At 41.2% G+C, this 21,976-nt stretch overlaps 1 protein-coding gene across 1 annotated transcript; it reads left to right on the top strand.

The window, feature by feature from the left end:
• Positions 1 to 1,096: 1,096 nt before the first annotated feature.
• Positions 1,097 to 20,353, top strand: LOC119888103 (transient receptor potential cation channel subfamily M member 3-like; the record flags this gene model as incomplete). The annotated part of the gene is given in 9 exon segments (XM_038698534.1): positions 1,097 to 1,175; positions 2,317 to 2,323; positions 2,427 to 2,553; positions 2,556 to 2,626; positions 3,969 to 4,182; positions 6,392 to 6,516; positions 7,868 to 8,039; positions 19,539 to 19,713; positions 20,209 to 20,353. Coding segments are annotated over 9 exon segments (1,115 nt in total), but the record flags the coding sequence as incomplete, so codon positions are not given.
• Between the last annotated feature and the right edge of the window lie 1,623 nt (positions 20,354 to 21,976).

Below are 21,976 nucleotides of genomic sequence, written 5' to 3'. Positions count from 1 at the left end.
TTTGGTTAATGAACATGTGAGAATTTGTGTTCTCGCTGGATCCAGGGTGTGTCTCTGGATTTCATCCATTTCATTTAGTATGAATTCCTTTCTGGCTGCCAAGACAAAAGAATGTATGTGGTGGAAATAGTTGCTATGTAGGACTTACTGCAGTTTTATTTTCCTCTGTGAACCTGAAGGAATATCTCCTAACTGTGCATGTTTAAAACTCACTTTGCCACTTTAAATAAACAAGCAGACATGTTTCTTACTTTTATCATAAAGCTCATGATACATGCCGCTTCTTATTACTTATTAGGTTTACTACATACATACAAACATATTGCCTTTTGTCATACATTGATTATGATGTTTGTATGGAACAAGCATTCACGCATGTATTTTGGAGGCAAGCCCTGTGACTACGCGTTTCTGTGTTGGTGTCCTTAGCAGGATTTGGCTCCAGTCAGTCTCTCTGTCACTCAGACCTGCAGCAGATGTGACTGCAGAGCATCACGTGTCCCAATACGCCATTTCAGTGGCTGCGTTATGCTGAGGATGTTTTCCTATACTGTACAAAAGCACACACATATAGAACATACCACACATACACACTCAGCAGTATCCTAGACTGGAACTCTGATTATTTACCGCCTCACTGCATTTAACATCCACTTTCTCTTTCCACTCTTCATCTCATGCGGTTTGGGCTGGAGTCACGAATAACGTAAAACATTTCTGTCAGAGTGTCTTTGCTTTTGAATTATGTGAGGGACTGTGTGTGTTGTTGCTTTGTGTATGTATGCCATTTCCAAAGTGCTGTGATTTTTCTTTTTTAACAGGCGGGTGAAATTATCATTTTTAAGTTTTTAAAAGTACACTAGGTCCAACATTGTCTCTGTTTGCCACCCCCCAAAATGGACTGCTGCTGTCGACGAAATAACTGTGGAAGATAAGTCTGTATACAACAAGCTCAGATTGTTTAATTTTACACAACAAACAAACCTGTCTTATTATAGGACAAGAAAACAGTCAAAGTATGCTTTCACGTTGCATGGTCGGTCACAGCTCCATTATCTGACAGAAACTGACTGTTCTTCTGTCTTCATTTCTGCAGGCACAGAAATCGTGGATAGAAAGAGCATTCAGCAGAGAGAATGTGTTCATATCATAGTGAGCGCCAAAGACCCCCATAGGTGAGTAAGAATGTGTGTAAAGGAAATGGGGAAAATGTCTGTTTTGTTATTTGCTACAAAAGCTACAAGACCGTAATGAGTGAGTAAGCTAATGTGTTAGCTCAATCACAAGCAGTAAAGCAGATAAAGAGCCCTGTTTCACTACTGACCTTTTCAAACATGCCTCAGAGTAAAGCCACGCTGGCCTCTATTTGCATCACAGGTAGATGCTCTACACTAATGAGCCAAACACGACATTATGCTGATAAAACCACAAATATGAATTCGGGCCAGGACAGTTCATGAAGTCAGTAAAATGTTTTGCATCATTTTAAAACATTATTCATTTAAGCTATGCTAAAGATAGAGAGGAGCACACTGCTTACCAGTGTAGCAAGTGTAACTGTGAAAGTGCAGTTTACTTTGAGAGAGACCGTCTCAACGTTCTCTCATTCTGCTCACTGTCACAGTGATGTTATCGAATCTTTTCCACAGCTGATGCTGTTGCTTCGGTGTCAAAGTCAGAGGCATGTCTAATTTCTGCAGTGCCGCCCTCATACTCACACAGGAATGCCACTTTTTGTTAGGTAAACAGGATTAGCATAACTGGAAGAAAGCGGGTGGAAGCCTCGGGAAAGGGAAAGAGATGTCCTGAAGATCAAATTAACTTCTCTTTTAGTCAAAACACTTGGTTGGTGCACAAGGCAGAAGGAGACAAAGTAGTCATCTCTTACCAGAGGTCAAGTGATAATCAAAGCCTCCTGACTCCCTTTCCTCTCAGGCTCCCACTCCATCCTGCAAGGTTAAAACACAGCATAAGAAAGCTGCATTCAGTACTATATGAACCCATATAGGAATACTAAATTTATATAACTGTCATTCTGCTAAGTCCTGTAGTTGCTGACAGGGAGGAGGAGAGTAGAACAAGGGAGATAAAACTCAAAAGGCAAAAAGAGACAGAGCCAATAACATTTTGCAGCGGCCTACAGATTTTTCTCCTCCTCTCCTCCCAATCATGGAAGAATCAGATGACAAGCTCATTCATTTCGCCTTGCCCTCCTCTTACTGCTAGGCACATGACTATGGCAGCTCTCGTGCTTTTCTCTCCCTCTCTCAGTCACACGCAATCTCTCCCTGTCAACCTCTTCTTTTTTTTCTTCAGTGCTACAGTAGTTTCTCTCAGAGCTGTGGCTTTAACTTGTACTCTGCAAAGGACTGTGTAATATTGCCAATATACAATTACATTCACTTCTACTTTCTCTTCTCATCCAGGTGCTGTGTGGTCGTCTGATAGGTCAGCATGTGGGCCTGCCCCCGGGCATCTCATCCAGTCAGAACGATAAGGCAGAGCGTTTGGCCAAGAATGACAGCCTGTCAGAGAAGTGGTCGATCAGCAAACACCACAGCTCAGCCCCACTGATGCCTTTGGCACCATTGAGTTCCAGGGAGGAGGACACTCCAACAAAGCCATGGTGACTCCCTTAACAAATCTACATTGCTTCTCGAGATAGTGAACATCCCAAGACAAACCAGAACAGAACAACATTACACTTTTTGAGGTCCAAAAATACACATCCAAACAACAGAAGGGCAAGCAGTCATCTTGTGACACCTGTTTTTTTATTATGATTCCTTGTGTTAATAAGTGTGCTTTTGAAAATGGTAGAATGTGTTAGCGAGATGCCTCATTCCCAAATTTTGTCAAAATCTAATATTCAGTATCTGACTCTTTGCGAATGATGGACAAATGAATGGAGATTTAAACATGGGTGTCAAGAACGAGACAGATAACACGAGCTGTTGGATTGACATGAGTTGTCAAAGTTTGAGTAAACTGAGTGGCCCCATCTGAATATACTGTAAAAAGAGGATTGTAAAAACTTTGGTAAAGGCAGTAGCTACAGCTGAAAGTGCATAATAATTGAATGTGATTTGTAGATATTTAACTCCGCTGTCATAAACTGATACAGATTGACAGCACACAGGTACAGAGGAGAGAGCGTGCCTTGCTGACTGAAATGAATTCACTCCTTGATCTGAACAGCTCAATGATTTTTTTGGCACTTAATGAATTTCATACATATTCCTAGTACAAATGTAGTGAGGACTCATCTAGAATCCTTGTGTACCTTCCTCAATCCAGCTTCTCTTCAAATTACACTGTAGCTGTACACTGTAAAAGCATCACCCATATGCAGAATTCATCACACTATCATGCCTGTAGATAACCACAAAATCATTCAAATTAGTATAATTATTGCATAATTACATATAATTATAATAAATAATTATAATTTGAAAGACTTAATTGTGTAGACATTGCAGTAGATAAAAGTTCGATCCATCCAAAAAGTAAAAGTCTGATTATTCACACAGTCATGGTCTATGATAACCACGCTGACAGAATAACATCACACGTTCTGTAGCATTCAGGGAATTCAGATGATTAAGGCTGAATTATGTCTGATTTATTCCCAGTGTTAAATTATTCATCCAGGCACATGTCAGGTTGGGTGTCTGATGGTGAATTAGGTAGATAAACAGATGTTCTATAGTGCATGTGGTTCTCCAATCATAGCAAACATCTGTTCAATATTGTTGTAAGTTGAAAAATTATTGCCTTCACAGATTTGTTTCACACCAAATACTTCTATGTATGTTATCATGTAGTGTATGCACATTTGTTTATTTGTGTGTTCCTGTTTGTGTCTTTATGCCTCGGGCACATGCAGACTTCAAGTCATCATGTGCCTGAGGGTGATGCAGATGTGCCACTTTACTGTACATCACTGACACATCCGCCACTGTTTTCAGTACGTGCGAGTGTCTTATGACACCAAGCCTGACCTGCTGCTCCACCTGATGACCAAGGAGTGGCAGCTGGATCTGCCCAAGCTGCTCATCTCAGTCCACGGGGGCCTGCAGAACTTTGAATTACAGCCTAAACTCAAACAGGTCTTTGGCAAAGGGCTCATCAAGGCTGCCATGACAACAGGAGCCTGGATCTTCACCGGCGGGGTCAACACAGGTAAAGTACACTACACGCAGCTTAATTTTAGAAACAACCATTACTATCACGTAAAACTCAAACATGTTACATTCATACATGTGTAGTGTAAAAATATTTCATAAGGATATTTTAATTTGCAGCGTCACTTTTTATAAAAATTGAGTGGCCAGGTGCTTGTGCGTATGATGAGTGTGTAAAATGTCCGTCATACTTTATGAGCTATTAAATAACCATTAATCAAGCCTCTCAAGGCTGTAAAAATGTTAAACCACTGGCTCACTGTGAAAGGGTTCTTTTAAGTATATTATGAGCACTCACTAGTCAAACCAGACAGGTGAAGCGATAGCTCTCAATTATTATTTCATTCATCTTTAATGAAAATAATGTCAGGGAGTCTAGACTGATTTATCTTATCGCTGAAAGTCAATGAAAGGTTGTTTCATTTGGGTCTATCATGGACTTGTGCTTTTCAAGGAGTGGCATTCCAGTGAAAGCAATACAAGAATTTCCTTGTACTAAGCAGGTGGATGAATTTGGCCTGGAGTAGGGATTATGACGAGCTCAGTGGACTAGATCTTGAACATACAGTAGGAGGTGGAAGTTAAAATAATATAAGGAAAACCAAGATTTATGATGCATATGGAAAGTAGTCTCTGTGAGGGAACTTCACCATTGGCTCCACCTTTGCCGATTTTCCATTACCAGTACCAGCTCAACTCGCCTCGACTGTACTCGACTCGGGTTTGGCTCGCCGTCCTCCGTTTTCCATTGCAGATAGTACCCCTCAATGTAGCTGGATGTCATAGCAACGCCACACACAACTGCCGCGACGTAATGTTCAATGCGACACACACACCAGCGACCTACATCCAGCTGTCTCTTGATTTAATTTAAAACGTTACTCAGAATGTAAAGACAGATAAGCCGTATGAAAACCTTACAACTGAGTTTTCCTCTGCCGTTGTTGCTGCAGCGGTGTGTGTGACGGTGGGAGCAGAGGGCTCTATGAGCGGGCGGCTCATGTGTACTTCGCGCGGGTTGGCGCAGGCTTTCCCCGCTGCCACTTGCGGAGCTCCTCAACTCCGAAGACTTTCAAGTACATTTTTGTTCCGCCATCACTTTTCATAAAACTATCAATATTTGGAATCTACGCAGTTGACTTCTCACCTCAAAACTTCTCAGAAGTGGATTTAGTGATGAAATCGAAAAGGCGCGCGCAATGATGACGCAGTGAATAGTGTCAATTTTCTCTGACCAATAAGTAGTCTGCTGTGTTTTCACGTCACATTTTAGGATTGCCTCAGCTCGCTTGGAACCTCGACGGAGGTGATATGAAAAAAAGTACCTGGTAGCAGGTACAGGTACAACTTTTCCACAATGGAAAAGCAAAAAGGCAAGTAGAGTCGAGGCGAGTCGAGCTGGTACCATGCAGTGGAAAAGGGGCTCATGTTTCTGATCTTGATAGTCATAAAATTGCTAAATGTAAGTTTAGTATCTTGAAAATTTATACAGCTATTTCATTTTAAAAAGTAGCTTTACCTTTGGTCAAACCTTATCAAAGGTGTTGCTATTGGACTTCATATGAGCACTGTTTCACTTTGTCTGTATGAGTTCACTGTTTGTACTGTTCTTGTATTGTTTCTAGGTCTATAAAAAGAGATGTATTTTTAGCAACTTAGATTCAATGTAGCAGGCATGGAAAAACAAAAAAAAGACGGGACAATAATGTTTAGGAAACAGGAAAAGAACAGGAAAGAAAAAGAACAGATGGAAAAAACATTATACAGCGTTGGATGCTGTAGAGTGCCCACACTTGAATACAGAAAGAAATAGAAAGTAAGATTTAGTGACAGAATGGGTCCAGAGGCAAGAAAGAGGAAGACAGAGGTCTGAATAATGGATGTAGGGATGGATTGGAGGGACTGTTGATGGCGGAGAAGGAATGAATGTCAACAGGAGAGATGGGATGAGATCGCCTCCAGGTCTCACTTCTGCTCCCCTGAGGACAACAACTAGAGGCCTGGAGCTACGACCTGTCTGCGTTTGAAGTTGTGTGTGTTCTTTTGTCTTCTGCGCCTATTAGATTCTTCACAGCATCTTTATCTTCCTCAGCAGAGTGTATCATTATGAAAGTTTATGGATTGATCGTATCCATACTAAGTTTGTAATCTGTTTCTCTGTCCACATGTATGCACACACAAACACACACACCAACAAACACACACAGGGGTGATTCGTCATGTGGGTGATGCACTGAAAGACCACGCCTCCAAGTCAAGGGGAAAGATCTGCACCATTGGCATTGCTCCATGGGGCATCGTAGAAAATCAAGAGGATCTTGTTGGCAAAGATGTAAGTCTCTGGGAGCAAACATATGGACCAATATGAAACAGAGTGGGTGTTTGCATGCTTAAAGCCCTCGTTTGCGTGTGTATATGTGATAAATGTCATGTGCAGTCCACAGTTGCCTGTAAACTGCAGTTTATTAACTGAGATGCTGAGTAAACCAATTCTGTCTGTGATAAACACTCCTTCAAAGTGAGTTAGACAGCTGGCAGGTCCACATGAGACAGCAGAGCACATGCTGCTGACTCATTCAAATCTCTGGAATCAGTGTTATGTTATAGTTAAACTTTCATGAGAATGTGCTGCACTCTGTCCACCAGAACAAGACAAACAGAGCCGATTAATGTCGGTGGCTGAAATGAGATTATTAAGTGCTGAAGCTCTTTTTTTAACTTTTTTTATGCTTGATTGGTCTGAACTGTACGGTTAATGACCAGATGAATTTACCTCAGATTGTCAGGCGCTGCCCCAGTAGACCTAATCTAGGCTTCAGAGAAACTGTTTAATATTGTATTAATATTTTTAGTGTAATTTTGTGGAACTTTAATAGCAGTACAAAAAATATGTGTTGTTTAAAATTACAGATTGTGTGAATGCATCAGGGTGTCTGAGCTACTCTTGCAGTAGAATATGCTGTAGAAAAGACATGCAGCAGCTATTGAATATACATATGTAAATAGAGTCTTTTTATTTTTGTGAAATTATTTATTAGGAACCAAACATCTTTAATTACCCTGTATGCTTAAATGTTGATGTCTTAAAGGGACACTCCAGTTATTAAGGTTGGAGGACTCACAAGAGACTGATCTCGGTGCAGCAGAGGCAGAGTTATCCTGACTTTTGGTTGCTAGTATGTGTCAAGCTCCGAAATGCTGGATCCTACATTTCCCATGATGCAACCGGTAGCGTCTCTTCGTTAGTCTCTCTCTGCCTGTTAAATGCTAATGCCTTTCAAACTCCATGCCCCAGTTTATAACATAGGCTTGCCATTAAAAATGTGTAGCCTCCAAGCCTAAACCAAGATAATCCCTGAGGACATAATCAAACTTTAGAAAGCTTTCTCCAGAGCCACAGAGGACATTAACTGTTTCTGAGGCACACTCCCTGTGACAAGGAAATTGAACTTGAGGTGAAAAATCAGTGGAGTGCTTCTTTAATTAAAACACCTGACAATCAGAACATACTGCAATGTTTTGCCAGATTAATTTTTTTGCCCGTACTTACATCAGTGGTGCTTATAAATCATGCCCTTGTCATCATTAAACCATACATTTGTCGTTTTTCACGTTTCCACATACCCCTGTCAGCCATGGGCCTCTCAGATGTTTAATTTTTAATGTGATCTTCTCTTGGCTAGGTGGTGCGTCCATACCAGACCATGTCCAACCCCATGAGCAAGTTGACAGTTCTAAACAGTCTCCACTCCCACTTCATTCTGGCAGACAATGGCACCACTGGAAAGTACGGCGCTGAGGTCAAACTGCGACGGCAGCTAGAGAAACACATCTCCTTGCAGAAGATCAACACACGTGAGTGAAATGTACTGCAGCTGCCTGTCATGGCTATTGCCAGACTGAACTAATTACCCTAAATCAGAGGAGATGTTTTTAAACGACACGGCAAGTTTCATTATGACAACACAATGAAACTGTAATCCTTGTTTTATCAACGCCGCCACGGTGGGTTAATTGGGTTCAAAATCTATTTTATAGCAGACTAAAATTATCATTACCTGCTTTATACTGAACACATGCTGTCAGGCAGTGTATTTTTAGCCAGCTGTGGTGAAACTCAATGAGCCTTTGAAACTGTCCCTCCCTTCAGGAGCTTCCTGACAGCTCAGATGAACTCCTCAAATGAACCTGTTTGATAGTCTCGCTGCTCCAGGGTGCTGCACAAAGCTACCAAACGCAGACATAATGACCAGCACCCACCCACTGTACATGTACATACACATTTACATGTTATACGCCAAGTACGTATCAACACACATAAAGATATAAATGCTACATCAAATATGTTTGTATAGTATTTTTTAGCTTTATTTGATAGTTCAAACCAATCGGAATATTGTACACAGGAGGCATTTTAAAGCAATGGGTCAATATCACTGACTGTAGGATGACCTAATTTGTTGGTGTATTTTGTATATATTGACAGACACGTGAATAACAGGGTATTATAATGCTCTGCTGTTTAAGCTCCACAGAATCTCACTCTGTTATGTATTCCTGTGAAGCTCTAATTTGTTGCATCAAATGTACATTATGCTCAGAAGAGGGCAGCAGGAGTGGGTTTCAGTTTTTTGTGTCTAAAGACGTAGGCGTTTATGTCCTGTGTGTATATTAATGTGTAATTGAGTCTGCACGGGCACATATTTGCCTTTGTCTGGAGTGTTCATCCACCATTGAGCCCTTGTCACATTGCATTTCTCTGTTTTCAATTTCCACATTATACCTTAGCTAGAAACCAAATGGATTTGCATGAATACAAAAATGCATTTCTCTGTCTCATTCTCTTATCTCTCTCTCTCTCTCTCTCTCTCTCTCTCTCTCTCTCTCTCTCTCTCTCTCTCTCTCACACACACATACTCAAAGACACAAGCACACACAAACCTCCCTGATACCCTTTTAAATACATTTCTCAATTGCCTCTCACAGCATTGTTTAAAAGGTGTCAGGGCCGGGAACAAACCTGAGTCAGAGCAATGTTGTTTGCGGCCCTGATTTATTTGTTATTACCTTCTTTTGTTGTCAACATAAAGCGGTTTTATAATAATTTCCTCAGGGTTTGGGTGACATGAAAGCACACATTTTAGCATCAATGCTTATTTCAAACTGTGGGTGTCAGGAAATAGATTTTACCTAATGGATATTTGGTTATAGTGTCGAGAGCAAGATCATGACTCAAACCTTACCTTTGTCCACCATTTTTGCTCACTGTCAGACCTACTGATGTTCACTTGTAGGGACTTTATAAGTGTATGCTAAATGTCAGAATAAAACTGGGCTTTTATTTCACTAGTGTAACCACTACCATGTTCCTCCTAACCCCTTGACTTCAGAGATTTAAGAAATGTCCCTGGAGCTGACAGGATACACTAATGTACTCCATTGCTGTTCGTCATCCACTCATGTGACCTATGGACTTCCCTTTGTCATCCTATGCCTGGACTCATACAAAAGGGGCGGGGAAGGCAAAGGGACGCCCAGTCGTCATTCAAGCATCGGGCCATCCACATGATGGTAAAGTACTGTACCATCCCTAATGTATCCATCGGAGAACTAGCTTTAACATACTGTATTGTCTGGATCCAAGGCGAGCACTTACACTGCCTGGAATTTACTAATGAAACAGGTTGATAGGTGATCATGTGCACTTTATATCTGCTGCTGATCATCCATAACACAGAACTATCACCCCACGGATTCTCTCACACTCACCTTGAAATCCGTAGTGTCTGACGTTATATTTATAAACAACTTCAACTTTATAACCTGTCTCTCAAGTTGGCTGGAGTTGCATCTTGAGGTGCAGTCGTGTATCAGCCAAAAACAAACCAACCGCTTATCCTGCGTACAGGGTCGCGGGGGCCTGGAGCCAATCCCAGCTGACATTGGGCAAAAGGCAGGGTACACCCTGGACAGGTTGCCAGTCCATCGCAGGGCCAATCAACCTAGGCCACATGTCTTTGGACAGTGGGAGGAAGCCGACAGGGGGAGAACATGCAAGACAAAGAGACACAGAAAGGCTGGGGCAACTGGGTTTGAACCCACAACCTTCTTGCTGTGAGGTGACAGTGCTAACCACTGCACCACCGTGCCACCCCAAAAACAGACCCTTAGCCATCCAACGAGGGTTAAAATGAAGGGCAACTGGACTTGGTTGAAGATACTGGAAGACGTTTCGTCCCTTATCCAAAGGACTTCTTCAGTTCTGACTGACTGGCAGGGAAACTCAGCTATTTAACCTCAGTGGGGTCGTTGGCCCGGGTCATCGATACCGCTGGTTCGTTAGTGTTCCTTGGTGTTGTGACGACAGTCGTTACAGTCGTTGAGGGTACAGGGTTGAGAAGCCGTCATTGAACAGGGGAGGGGGTCTACGCCACCACTTATCCCCCACTTACAATGCTGTCCTTTCATCACTTCCCAGGAAACTCAACAAACGTAACCCATTGGCCTCAGGTGAAGATACCAACGATGGTCGTTCAGTCTTGGCCACAGGTAGTCTTAACGACTGTAACGACTGTCGTCACAACACCAAGGAACACTAACGAACCAGCGGTATCGATGACCCGGGCCAACGACCCCACTGAGGTTAAATAGCTGAGTTTCCCTGCCAGTCAGTCAGAACTGAAGAAGTCCTTTGGATAAGGGACGAAACGTCTTCCAGTATCTTCAACCAAGTCCAGTTGCCCTTCATTTTAACCCTCGTTGGATAACTATGACCTGGATGACTGAGAATCTTCATAGACAGACCCTTAGCCCTAAATCCAAATGGTTCTCATAACTTTTACTTTATTTTTCTGGGCAGTGTTTTAAATAAAATTGAGAACATGTGATAAATCTAGCTATTGTTGTTGATTGGTAGATTTACAAAGCTAATATATAAAATCACCCCACTGGTTATAAGTACCTGTTCAGTATGGCCAATGCATAGTGTTGCAGAAGTGCTTAAATAAATAATAATCTTAATGGTAAACACCAATGAAAAATACAGGTGTGGCAGCTGCACATGCATACAGTCATTAATGTGATGTTGAAGAAGAAATCAAAGAAAGTGCATACATATCATTATTTAATCTTTTCATGGCTGTGAAATTTGATGCCCATTAAATCATTTTAAGCTTCTTAACATTGGAAAAACTCCACTAAAACAGCTACATCAGCAAACGGACCATTTTATTACCAGAAGAGGGTAACACACTGTTGACAAAACTGCCACATTTTACATTTGCGAATGCTACAATTCATATTGCGCAGTCAATATGCAGCCCCATTGTGCGGTTACTACACATGTATATGTCCTTGTTGTGCGTGTGTATCCTCTACTTCCTCATTCACCACTGTAGCATTGGCAGACAAGGACCATTTCTTGATTTGATTACCTGTCCACGGTCATTCGAGGAGCGCATCAATTTTCCTCACAGCGGCGCTCCTGTGGGATCGAAGTGTAGCCCGAGGTCCTGTCAAGGAAAGGAGGATAAAGAAAGTAAAGAGTGAAAAAGCAGTTTAGTTGAATGGCCTAACGTGTGGGTTGTGGACCACACGTAACCACAAGCTCTTTATTTTTATTTTCTCTTTTTTCTCTTCAACAGACAGTCACGCCACTGCACACTGCACACAAGATGAAAGAAGTGTGGTGGATAGATATGCGTAATCTCCCCCTGTGGTATTTTTGTAATGTCTGGGCAGTCCTGTAGCTAATCCTACTGTGCCTGTGTATGATTTTCCATGCAACAGCTATCACCGTGTGACTGCCGGAAATGCTGTAGCAATTAAATTGCCGTCACAATATTATAACATTTTTTGATTATATATAACAAATAAGTGAACGTTTTGGTCTGACTGCACTTAGTCAAATAATGTCTTCTACAAATCTTCTATGTCATAGTCATTTTACTGAAACATTGGATTTCCTGGTGCCACAAGATATTTGTGGTAATTTTGCCCATTGCACATTTTCACTGCAGGTTATAGCAGCACTGTTGGCACCTGTCAAAACTCATCATTGGAGCACAGTTGTGCAGTCCTTAAACCTTTTAACACCACCCTTAGTGACAAGATCTGTGTATTCCCTCCGCAGACTTTCTCCAGTGTCTATTGCACTGTATATTTGATGGTGTCGCTTCCTGCGGTTTTGTACATTCTTCAGTGGATAGTGGACAAGAAAATGTGAGGGACAGCTGGTTGGGGGTAAACAAAAGAAATGTTTTAAGAAGGGAAACTGGGGTTGGGAGGCTGTAAATATGGTGGATGGAGCCAGTGCACTCACACGCTAGGGTAAATGCTCCACACTGTGCCTTCCACACCAACAGAGGTATAAAGCTTCTAACCCGTAAACATAAATATACATTGCATAATCATAGACAAATTGTTGATGTAAAAATTGTATTGCTCATCCATTTTCTTATTTATGGTCTTTAAGGTCACACAGGAATATATTTTCTATTTTTCTATTTAAAAGTATCCTCCTGAAGCTAGCAGAAACTGTCAAACTTAAAGATGAAAGAAAATCCATAAAACGATTGGCACCATTCAGCACAGCTCACTCGACCGCTGCACACCTCTTTTGACGTGTCTCCGGCAGTGGCCATGACGCTTTTTAATCACACACCTGTGTCAGAGAGATGACAAGTAAAAGAGGATGAGAGGAGAGTGAGAAAATGAAGAGCGAAGGACGTGTGAGGCAGCTGAGGAGGATGCAGACAGAGAGGCGAGATATTACCTTGAGGTGTCTTCCCTGAAAAGGCAGGAAGAGGTAATGAAAAGGCAGCCAGAAAATGGACATAATAGGCTTCATCCATTAATGTTTTCTTATTTTCTCTCTTAAACGAACAAGAAAAAAAAAGAAAACCCTGCATCTTATTCACTCACACTTTAGTGTTTTGCAATGTGGCGATCTTAAACTTGATGCACACGTCATGGCCAACGAGGAATAAAAGTTATTAGTTTATACAAGTTCAGAAAAGGTCTGCAAGTATGAATGAGGCATGCCCTCTTCCATTTCACCTAAATGGCTCGGATTATTAAAAATGGCCATATGTTGTATAGTGATTGTGTGCACACGTGCAGGCATGTGTGTGTTTTAACTGTGTCTACTGTGTAACCTTCACTCACCCTCCTATAGCAGCGGTTTCATTAATCATAGCATACGTAGCTAATTGAATCCAGAAGCCATAAGGCCTTGCGTTGCAGTCTGGGTGTGACATTGTGTCCTCCACGGTGGAGCAGCCCATACAGAAGAAATTATAGTTAAGCTATGGTACATGTGAAGTCAAGAGGGTTGTAATGCTGTTCATTCAAGCATTACAAGCAGTACCTGGACAAACTCGTGATTTTTCAGATATAGCTAATGTTACGCCTTGTTTATGCTGTCCAACTGCGTGACCAACTGGATTATTTGGTTGCCCTTGTTCTTTGACACATCACACAGCTGCAGAGTCAGAGCCATTAAAATGTTTACAAGTTCATTCATTTTTAAAGACGATCATTTACGGGTCACATAAATTAATATTTGTTTTATTAAACCCTCTGGTCAATGGTTTTGGTCCCTGTGGAGGTGCTGGTTCAATGACTGGTTAAATCAGTGGGGCTGATCTGACGCTGTGGGGGTGGATCAGTAGATAAAATAGTTGCGGACACGTGAGAGTAAGTGTACGCAGGCAGTGTGGCGACAGTTGAAGTCACTGTGGGTAAGGTGTGTTCATGCACGAACGGATACAAAAAACATGTCAAAATGATAAACATGAACTGCCAGTGTTCAACCCTGTGGTGGGGAGATAACAGAGGCAGTAGTGGGTAAGGTTGAATACAAGACTTGCTCCAGGTATGGTTCCAGGGTGAGGATGTGCATGGATGACAACATGTTATGTGGTGTAGAAAGAATTTGAGTGCATGATCAGTAGTGTGAACTGGTAAATGTCGTCTGGAAAAGTAGGAGTGGCATTTTTTTTTTTTACTATGGTATAATTTATTCTTTTTACCAATTATTTCTTAATTTTAGTGTTTAGGATTTCTGTGACTATGCAATAAACCTGACTGTGTTTCCAACAGTTCACTGATTGGCTGGAGTGAGAGTCAAAACAAAGTGACATATTTACAACTACCCGGACGGGGACTGTTGCACTTGTGGTGTGATGACATTTTCGCTGTTGCTTTCATGGTCATTTAAAGGCAGTGCAGTTGAGTAGAAATATATCTATCTCATTAGTTGCTGATACATAGTGATATGAGATGAATCCAGAATTTTTGGCAAGAACAAGTAAACTTCTTTATTTGTCATACAAGAAACAGATTCAAAGTTGTAAAGTAAGACATAAAATCTCAATTACATTTAGTAAATACGCTTTCATTTATACGTGGCTACATGTGTGCATCTCATCACAAATCATGTATCCAGAGAATATACTCTGTATTGATAATGTCACTGTGTGAATCAGTTTATTTGTTACTGTTATTTTCCCCCTGAATTTTGTGGCCAAAGTGTTTCTTTTGTATTATTATTTAAAGGGGAAAAATTGTTTTTAAAGACATAATGATATAAGAATCTGGACAAAAGTTTGATTTTAAATGCAGAATGAGTAGGATTTGTCGGTTGCCCCTTTTACTTGCCACAGCAACACCAGAAGCACGTGCACCCTGACCGCAGTTGCCAGAACACAGCCCAATGTACCACCTGCAGCAAAAAATACCTACATAAGGCTGTGACTCAAGAGCGGTATACCTAACTACCTTTGGGAAAATTTGGGATTTTTGATTACCACGATGAAGAAGAGGTTGAGGAATGAGAGCTAGAGCTAGAACTAAAGGCAAAGGCAGAGTGAATGCCAAAAGTTGATGACCAGAAATGTCCCAAACACAGCAAATTAAGAAAATGCAGGCACAGAGGGCAGGGTCTCTGCAGACACAGACACCAACACACACTTTAAGTGGGTCAGGTGAACATAGAGAGGAATTACTTTTGTATGGGTGTATGCATTGTTTCTTAGGAAACTCCTTCTCATTGTGCCTTTTAAAAATGCCAATTGCGGCACAAACTGCTTAATAATTGTTGTTTGGTAACTGCGAAAAAAGCTAATAGAAGAATAACTTCTGCACTTACCACTATTTAGCTAGTGAGTTAACAGCTATCCATAAACACAAACACATGAATGAATTGTATTTTTCAACTATGAGTGAATTATTTGAAATCACCGGAGATACTTTTTTTCTGTTGCTTTAATGACACAGGAAGTACTACGGTTAATTTGAGTGTAATCTCAGTGTAACTTGATGTCCGATAGCTACCGATTCGTCCACGATGCTTGAAGTGAATGGGGTAAATGGGGTCTGATGTTCAAGCTTCCTGAATACTTATTACTTTCACCTAAATAATTTCGTTTGGTTTGCAGGGAATAATGCATTGCCTTCTATAGATGCAGCTCAACAATTGTTGAACCCACAAACATACAGTATATACAAGACTATATAATCTTTATAATCTTCAGCACTGACAAAATTAAGAAACACCCGCACGTTGATGCAGATTCGTGGGGTAAAATACCATTAACCCATATATTCCAATTGAAAATGTTTTCTCCACACCAATGACACAATTATATGACAGTTTATATGCGTCTATGTGAGTGTTTTTGTGATTTTTACATGGGGGGGGGGGGCGCGAAGACAATGACCCACATACTCTAGCACACCTCCTCCAGTCATGCTGATACTAATTTGACACATACAAGGACAAATTCGCAGACACTCGCACACACCCACGCACACACAGACACACACACGCAGAGGATGAGTCATTGCAGGATCCTTAATTAGGACCATTTAAGCATGTTATGTGTGTCTTGCTTACACGCTCTTCTTTCCCTCCCTAATTCCTTCTGCTCCTCGTTCCTTCCTCGTCGTGGGTAAATATAGAAAGTTTTCAGGGTAGTTTCCCTCCTGAGAGACAAGACGTGGGCAGTGGGTTAAAACTATGTATGAGATGAAGAAAGACGGGGAGAGAAGGAGAGAGTAGGGGTTTCATGATTGTGCTATCTGATGCGTTGGAGTGTGTGGATGGATACAGTCAATACTAGAATAGGGGGTGGAAGGGCTTAAAGCATTGAGAGAGACAATACAGCGTGTATAGGGTATATTGTGTAGTGTGTATTTCTTACAAAGCATTTAGCTATCTCTTGTTGATAAAATCACCAAAGTGGCAACAGATGGACTTTGCGGCAGAAACAGACAGGTTATGTGATATGTGTTCATAGCACACCTTTCCACCAAAATCAACTCACTTTACACTTTACACCTCCCACCTGTTTGTGCTTCTCCTCGCACCTGTGCACCATATGCTGTGCTCTGGATAAAATACCGCACAGACAGGCAAAGCGAATCAGGAAGGTCAGGAAAATAATGGTTGGAGCGCTGCTTGCGCTGGTTGTTGCACTGCCATGAATGTAGAGCCTATAATGACATGATCAGCAGCTCGCTTGTAAAGTAGTGTTCAAACAACAAACAAGAGCATATACAACACTTAAGGATTATCAAGTCACTGTAGTTGGATGTGGTCAGAAGTGTTGCACCTGCACCTACACCAAGCAGTGATGTCATGGTCAATTGACAAACCCTGGAGTACACCTCTGCATCCAAGCAGCAAGGTGAGGGGGTAGCATAAACAAGATTTCCTGCAAACACAGCTGTTTTGATTTGTTTTTGGAAGATGCAAGAGTGTTTCTGCTTTAATTGTGGGCATTTATCATTACAGTACAGATTCCTCCTTTATTTACGGAGAGTCCCGACTCACTTCTGGATTAGCAAACACAAAGAAAGAATGATCAAAAACACAGTGTTGTGAGAAATGGAGAGAAAAAACAGATGTACATGGACAGTCCACTGCACAAGAGTGTTGCACTTTGGCTGAGTAAACAGTTGGTGTAGTTCAATAAAAAGATTGCATCTTCACTTGATAGATTAGCTCTCCAGCTATGGTTTTCTTTTCCATCTAGAACAATAGGTCTTCTGAAAGTGCTGACTCATGTAACCACAATGCATGTGTTCTAATACTTAGTGTTTTATGTGATATAAAAGAAGAGTTCAGACCACAAAATCCGCCTCCACAGATAAAATAATTCAAAGGACTATCAGCTTTCTAACAATCACAGGATTAAATTTAAGTATAAAATTGCAAGTTCCGTAGAAGCAGCAGTTGGCGGAGAGTTAACACTGCTACTTTTAGGACTTCAATTCCCACTCAAGCCTTCAGGAACAGCACTGGACTGTGTGGTATGTGCCAGGCTCATGGATCCAGAAAAACTTTCCACACATACATAATAATACTAATGTCTGTAAACTAAAAAGCGCTTTCCCTGGGCATCACACATGGAAAGATTTCTCATTGAATTATCACAGTTACAACCATTAGGCCCACTAAAATTTTAAGGCAAAAAGAATTGTATCATAACATTGATTTGGTGCAGTTTATGTTTGTTATGGGCACCCACAGTAGGACATTTTAGGTGTGTGCACTGGGTGGACAGCTTTAATTTAAATAAATAGACCGCTATTTACCTTCCTCATCCACGTTTTAATACATCTGAGTTCCCACAGAATAAATAAAGTAGTTAAGACTGTATTTAAAAGATCATTTTACGTAATTTGTGGTTTGTTTACGTGTGTGTGCCTCTGTCTGTATTTGTGTGTGTGTGTGTGTGTGTGTGTGTGTGTGTGTGTGTGTGTGTGCGCGTGTGCCCGTCCGCACAGGCAGAATTCTCTCCTACCAATTAGCAATGACACAGCTGTGCTTTTCCCTCCTCATCTGTTCCTCGGTGGGTTTCATTTGAACAATAATCTGCTTTAGATACTGCCGTGCTGCTTCCAAAGCTCACTAGTCATCAATATCAATGCTTGATCCGACACAACTGCAAGCTCATGCACACATGCAGGTAACAGCCAAAATAGACATCCAAAAGAAATGGAAGAATCAGATACAAAATGCAAGTCATTAGTCTGCGTCTCTCTCGCATTCAGCTCTGTTGATGTATGGTCGTGTGATGTGTTGTGGCACAGTGACGTTTTACCTCTTTGAAGTAGGCGAGGCCCCTAAAATATTCTCCTTATGTAACTGTCCCTGTTGCAAGGCCGCATGAGGCTGTGTGAGGGAATGTGTGATGGTGCTGGGTATGCCTCTGAATGTGTACATGTGCTTGTGTGTGTGTGTGTGTGTGTGTGTGTGTGTGTGTGTACAGTATATGAGTGCGCATCTGTATGTGCTCGTATTCCTGCGTGTTTGAAAGACAGACAATGCTTTCTGCTCTGTGAATTATGCAGACCAGGATGAGGGTGCAGGGCGGGGAAGATCCGACAGTTACACAGCTTTCAAATTAGAAGAGTCAAAACACCAGGCAGAAAACACAACCACGTGAAACAGAATGGGAGGGAAAGAATGAGAATTAAGTGGATATAGAAAGAAAAACTGGGGAGAGGAAGACAGGAAGTGAGACACAGAGTAGGAAAGGGCCGGATGGGGGGAGAAGGGTTTAGGAAATGGATTGGACTGAGACCACTGAAAGGGGAAAGAACATTTGGGGCTAAGAGAAAATGGGACGCTGGGGTTTACAGGATTCATGGTATCTTAAAGGCGATATTTAGTTGTATAATGAGATATATTGTGGAAAGGAAACCAGAAGCAGAAAAGGGAGCAACACAAGAAAGAGTAAGGCAGAGAATTCATTCGAGAGTTTGACAATAACTTTGATATCTACAGTCCCTTCTCCTGTACAAAGTGTGCAGAAAAACCCACCTGCTAATTATGCATAATTACTCTAAATAGCGTGATTAGCAGGCAAGGAGCCATTTTGTGTGGAACAGTGGGGGATTTATCAGTGAAAGTCTCTCTCTCTCTCTCTCTCTCTCTCTCTCTCTCTCTCTCTCTCTCTCTCTCTCTCTCTCATGCACGCACGCACGCACGCACACACACACACTCATGCCACAGTAACAGAGCAGATAGAACAAAGTGGGCTGGTTAATTTTAGTACAGGTACTAAAAAAAAACTCTTTATAATAAGTAGAAAGCTTACAGTGTCTTGACAATACAGTCATGAGACATCACAAGTGTCACATTTGCACATTGTTAAAAAAAGTTCAGTTTATTTATAGATTAAATACTGCTGATGTAATAAAGCCTATTAACTATCCTTGTTTTACTTTCCTTAACTTCCCTCTCCACATTTCTGCCCCTTTTTCTGTATTGTTCATCCCTGTTTTCTTCTCTACAATCACTCTCCACTGGCTGTTTCCCCTGCACCCACTTGTTTTCATGTGCAGGTATTGGTCAAGGTGTGCCTGTGGTGGCTCTGATCGTAGAGGGAGGCCCGAATGTGATCTCCATTGTACTGGAGTACCTCAGGGACACGCCTCCCGTCCCTGTGGTGGTGTGTGACGGCAGCGGCAGGGCCTCTGACATCTTGGCCTTTGGACACAAATACTCTGAGGAGGGAGGGTACGTGTGTACATGTGCACAGTATGCTGTAATCGAAGGAGAAACGCTTAGTAATAATCATTTTATCTAGTGTAGAAAAAGCAGTCACTCTGTGGGAATATTCTTCCTAAGATTGTTATCAGAATTGTCCTTCTGCAGCTAAGTTTTTTTGGAAAAAGATATGGTATTAGGATAAAAACCTGAAGTGATGCAATCGCTTAAAAAAGTGCATACACTTTCTGAAATGTGCTGATGCATTACTTTAATAACACACAGTAAACATTTTTGGTTACATACCTCATGAGACACATAAATGACTTCAAATGGTTTTATATCCAGATACAGATAAAGGTAAACTGGCAGAATCACATCTCACCAAGGACTTTGATATAGTAGTGCTGGGACTACAGTCAACCTTGGTTTCAGTTACTGACAAATAAATCTAATTTGCCTCCTTCCCCCTAACCGTTTTCTTCTCCTTGCCTCTGACCCTCATCCCCACACATCTCTGTACAGCATAATTAATGAGTCTCTAAGAGACCAGTTGCTGGTGACTATCCAGAAGACTTTCACCTACAGCCGCACACAGGCCCAACATCTGTTCATCATTCTCATGGAGTGCATGAAGAAGAAGGAGCTGGTGAGTGTCACTTTCATGCATGTGCACATACAAACCTGCATGCACATATACAGTATTTGCACATGCATGTACAGTATATAACATATGAGCAGTACATACAGAATAAAACTGATGCACACACAGGCTCACATGTGCACACCACATTAAACCTCTAATAACAACAATATTGCCATCCACTTAAGCTTCGATGTCTCTGCTGTATAAAGAACGAGGAACAAAATGGATTTGTCAAATGAAGCTTGCTCATCATGAAACTCTTATTGAAGCAATTATAATCCCATCTTTTATGCATGACATGTAATGTTAAGTGGATGTAAATCTATTCAAATGACTTTCAGGACCAAATGGCCTCCACCTTGAGAGTCGGTGTTTAGTGTGTTTCAGTCAAGACACACGTCTTGTCAAGTGTGGCTGTCACACCCATGCCTCTACCCTGTGGAGAAGTCTCAGTCCCTTTAGAACACTGTCATTCACATGAAGCCAACCTCTTAGGTAGTTGTGATATGTATTTATGTGACTCTATGTGTAGTGTATCTGTACGTTTGTGTGCACATGTTTATCTTGGTAATTTTGATCACAGTAGCAGAGGGTATGATGCTTTCTTGCCACAGTCATTGTGGTATATGGCACACACACACACACACACACACTGTCATTGAAAGAGTTAAACAAGCAGTGCATACAGTGCCCATGCAAACACCCACACACAACCTTATACTCATTGACAAGATGATAATGTAACACATCATCTATGCTGCAAATAAAAAGCTAGCAGTGTTTACTGTATCTTAGTTCTGCATCAGTATTGACTTATTTACTACTTGGTTGCTCTTGCCTCAACTCACACTGAACATATTGTATAATGTCTTTTGTAAGTGAGGTGAATATTTCCCAGATCAGTGACTGTTGGTACTGCTGGTTGGCAGTGTCATTTTGCTAATAAATTAATAATTAGTAGCATCCAACACACTCAAGCTTAATTTTATCACAACTTGTGAAAATGAAAGTGCTGAGTAAGAATCCAGTTTATCTTGAAACATAATGACTGAGGTGTTTGAGGTGGCTCAATCATACGATAGTCTTCCAGTTTTATAAAAATACTGTATGTGAATAATTTAAATATTTTATTATATGTTTCAGTTTATACAGTATGTTTATATATATATACACACACACAAACACACATATATGTGAAGAAACACCGGAACAGCACACACAGAGCACAAGTAGTATTTTGCAGGCAGCCCAGAACTGGTCATGGTTGTGCAGCGTGTAAGTGGATTGATTGCGTCCTCAGTGGGGTTCCACTGGCTGACTGATGCTCACACTGATGGATCTTCTGAACACAATATACCAGAGCAGAACAATAGAGAGTGAGTCACTCAGCAGGAGCAGCTGTAGAGGCCAGATAATCTGATGCTGCATCTCTCTGAACTTATAAAACCGTTGCCTCTGCCATTCTCAAACTGAAATGTATTGCACTGAATGTTCGTTTTGTGAATAAATATATTCACTTATATATAATATAAGTCCACCACCTTGCATTAATATGTCTGCATTTTACAGGCCCGTTAGGTATTTGTCTGATAATCCATTTACTGCCAAAGGAAGTTTGTTCAAATGCAAACATGTGGGGCTACACTA

Source organism: Micropterus salmoides, unplaced genomic scaffold (genome assembly GCF_014851395.1).
Source record: "Micropterus salmoides isolate LMB-PRFRI ecotype aquatic unplaced genomic scaffold, ASM1485139v1 Ms_hic_scaffold_484, whole genome shotgun sequence".
Classification (NCBI taxonomy): Eukaryota; Metazoa; Chordata; class Actinopteri; order Centrarchiformes; family Centrarchidae; genus Micropterus; species Micropterus salmoides.
This window is presented reverse-complemented; position numbering and strand designations above follow the sequence as displayed.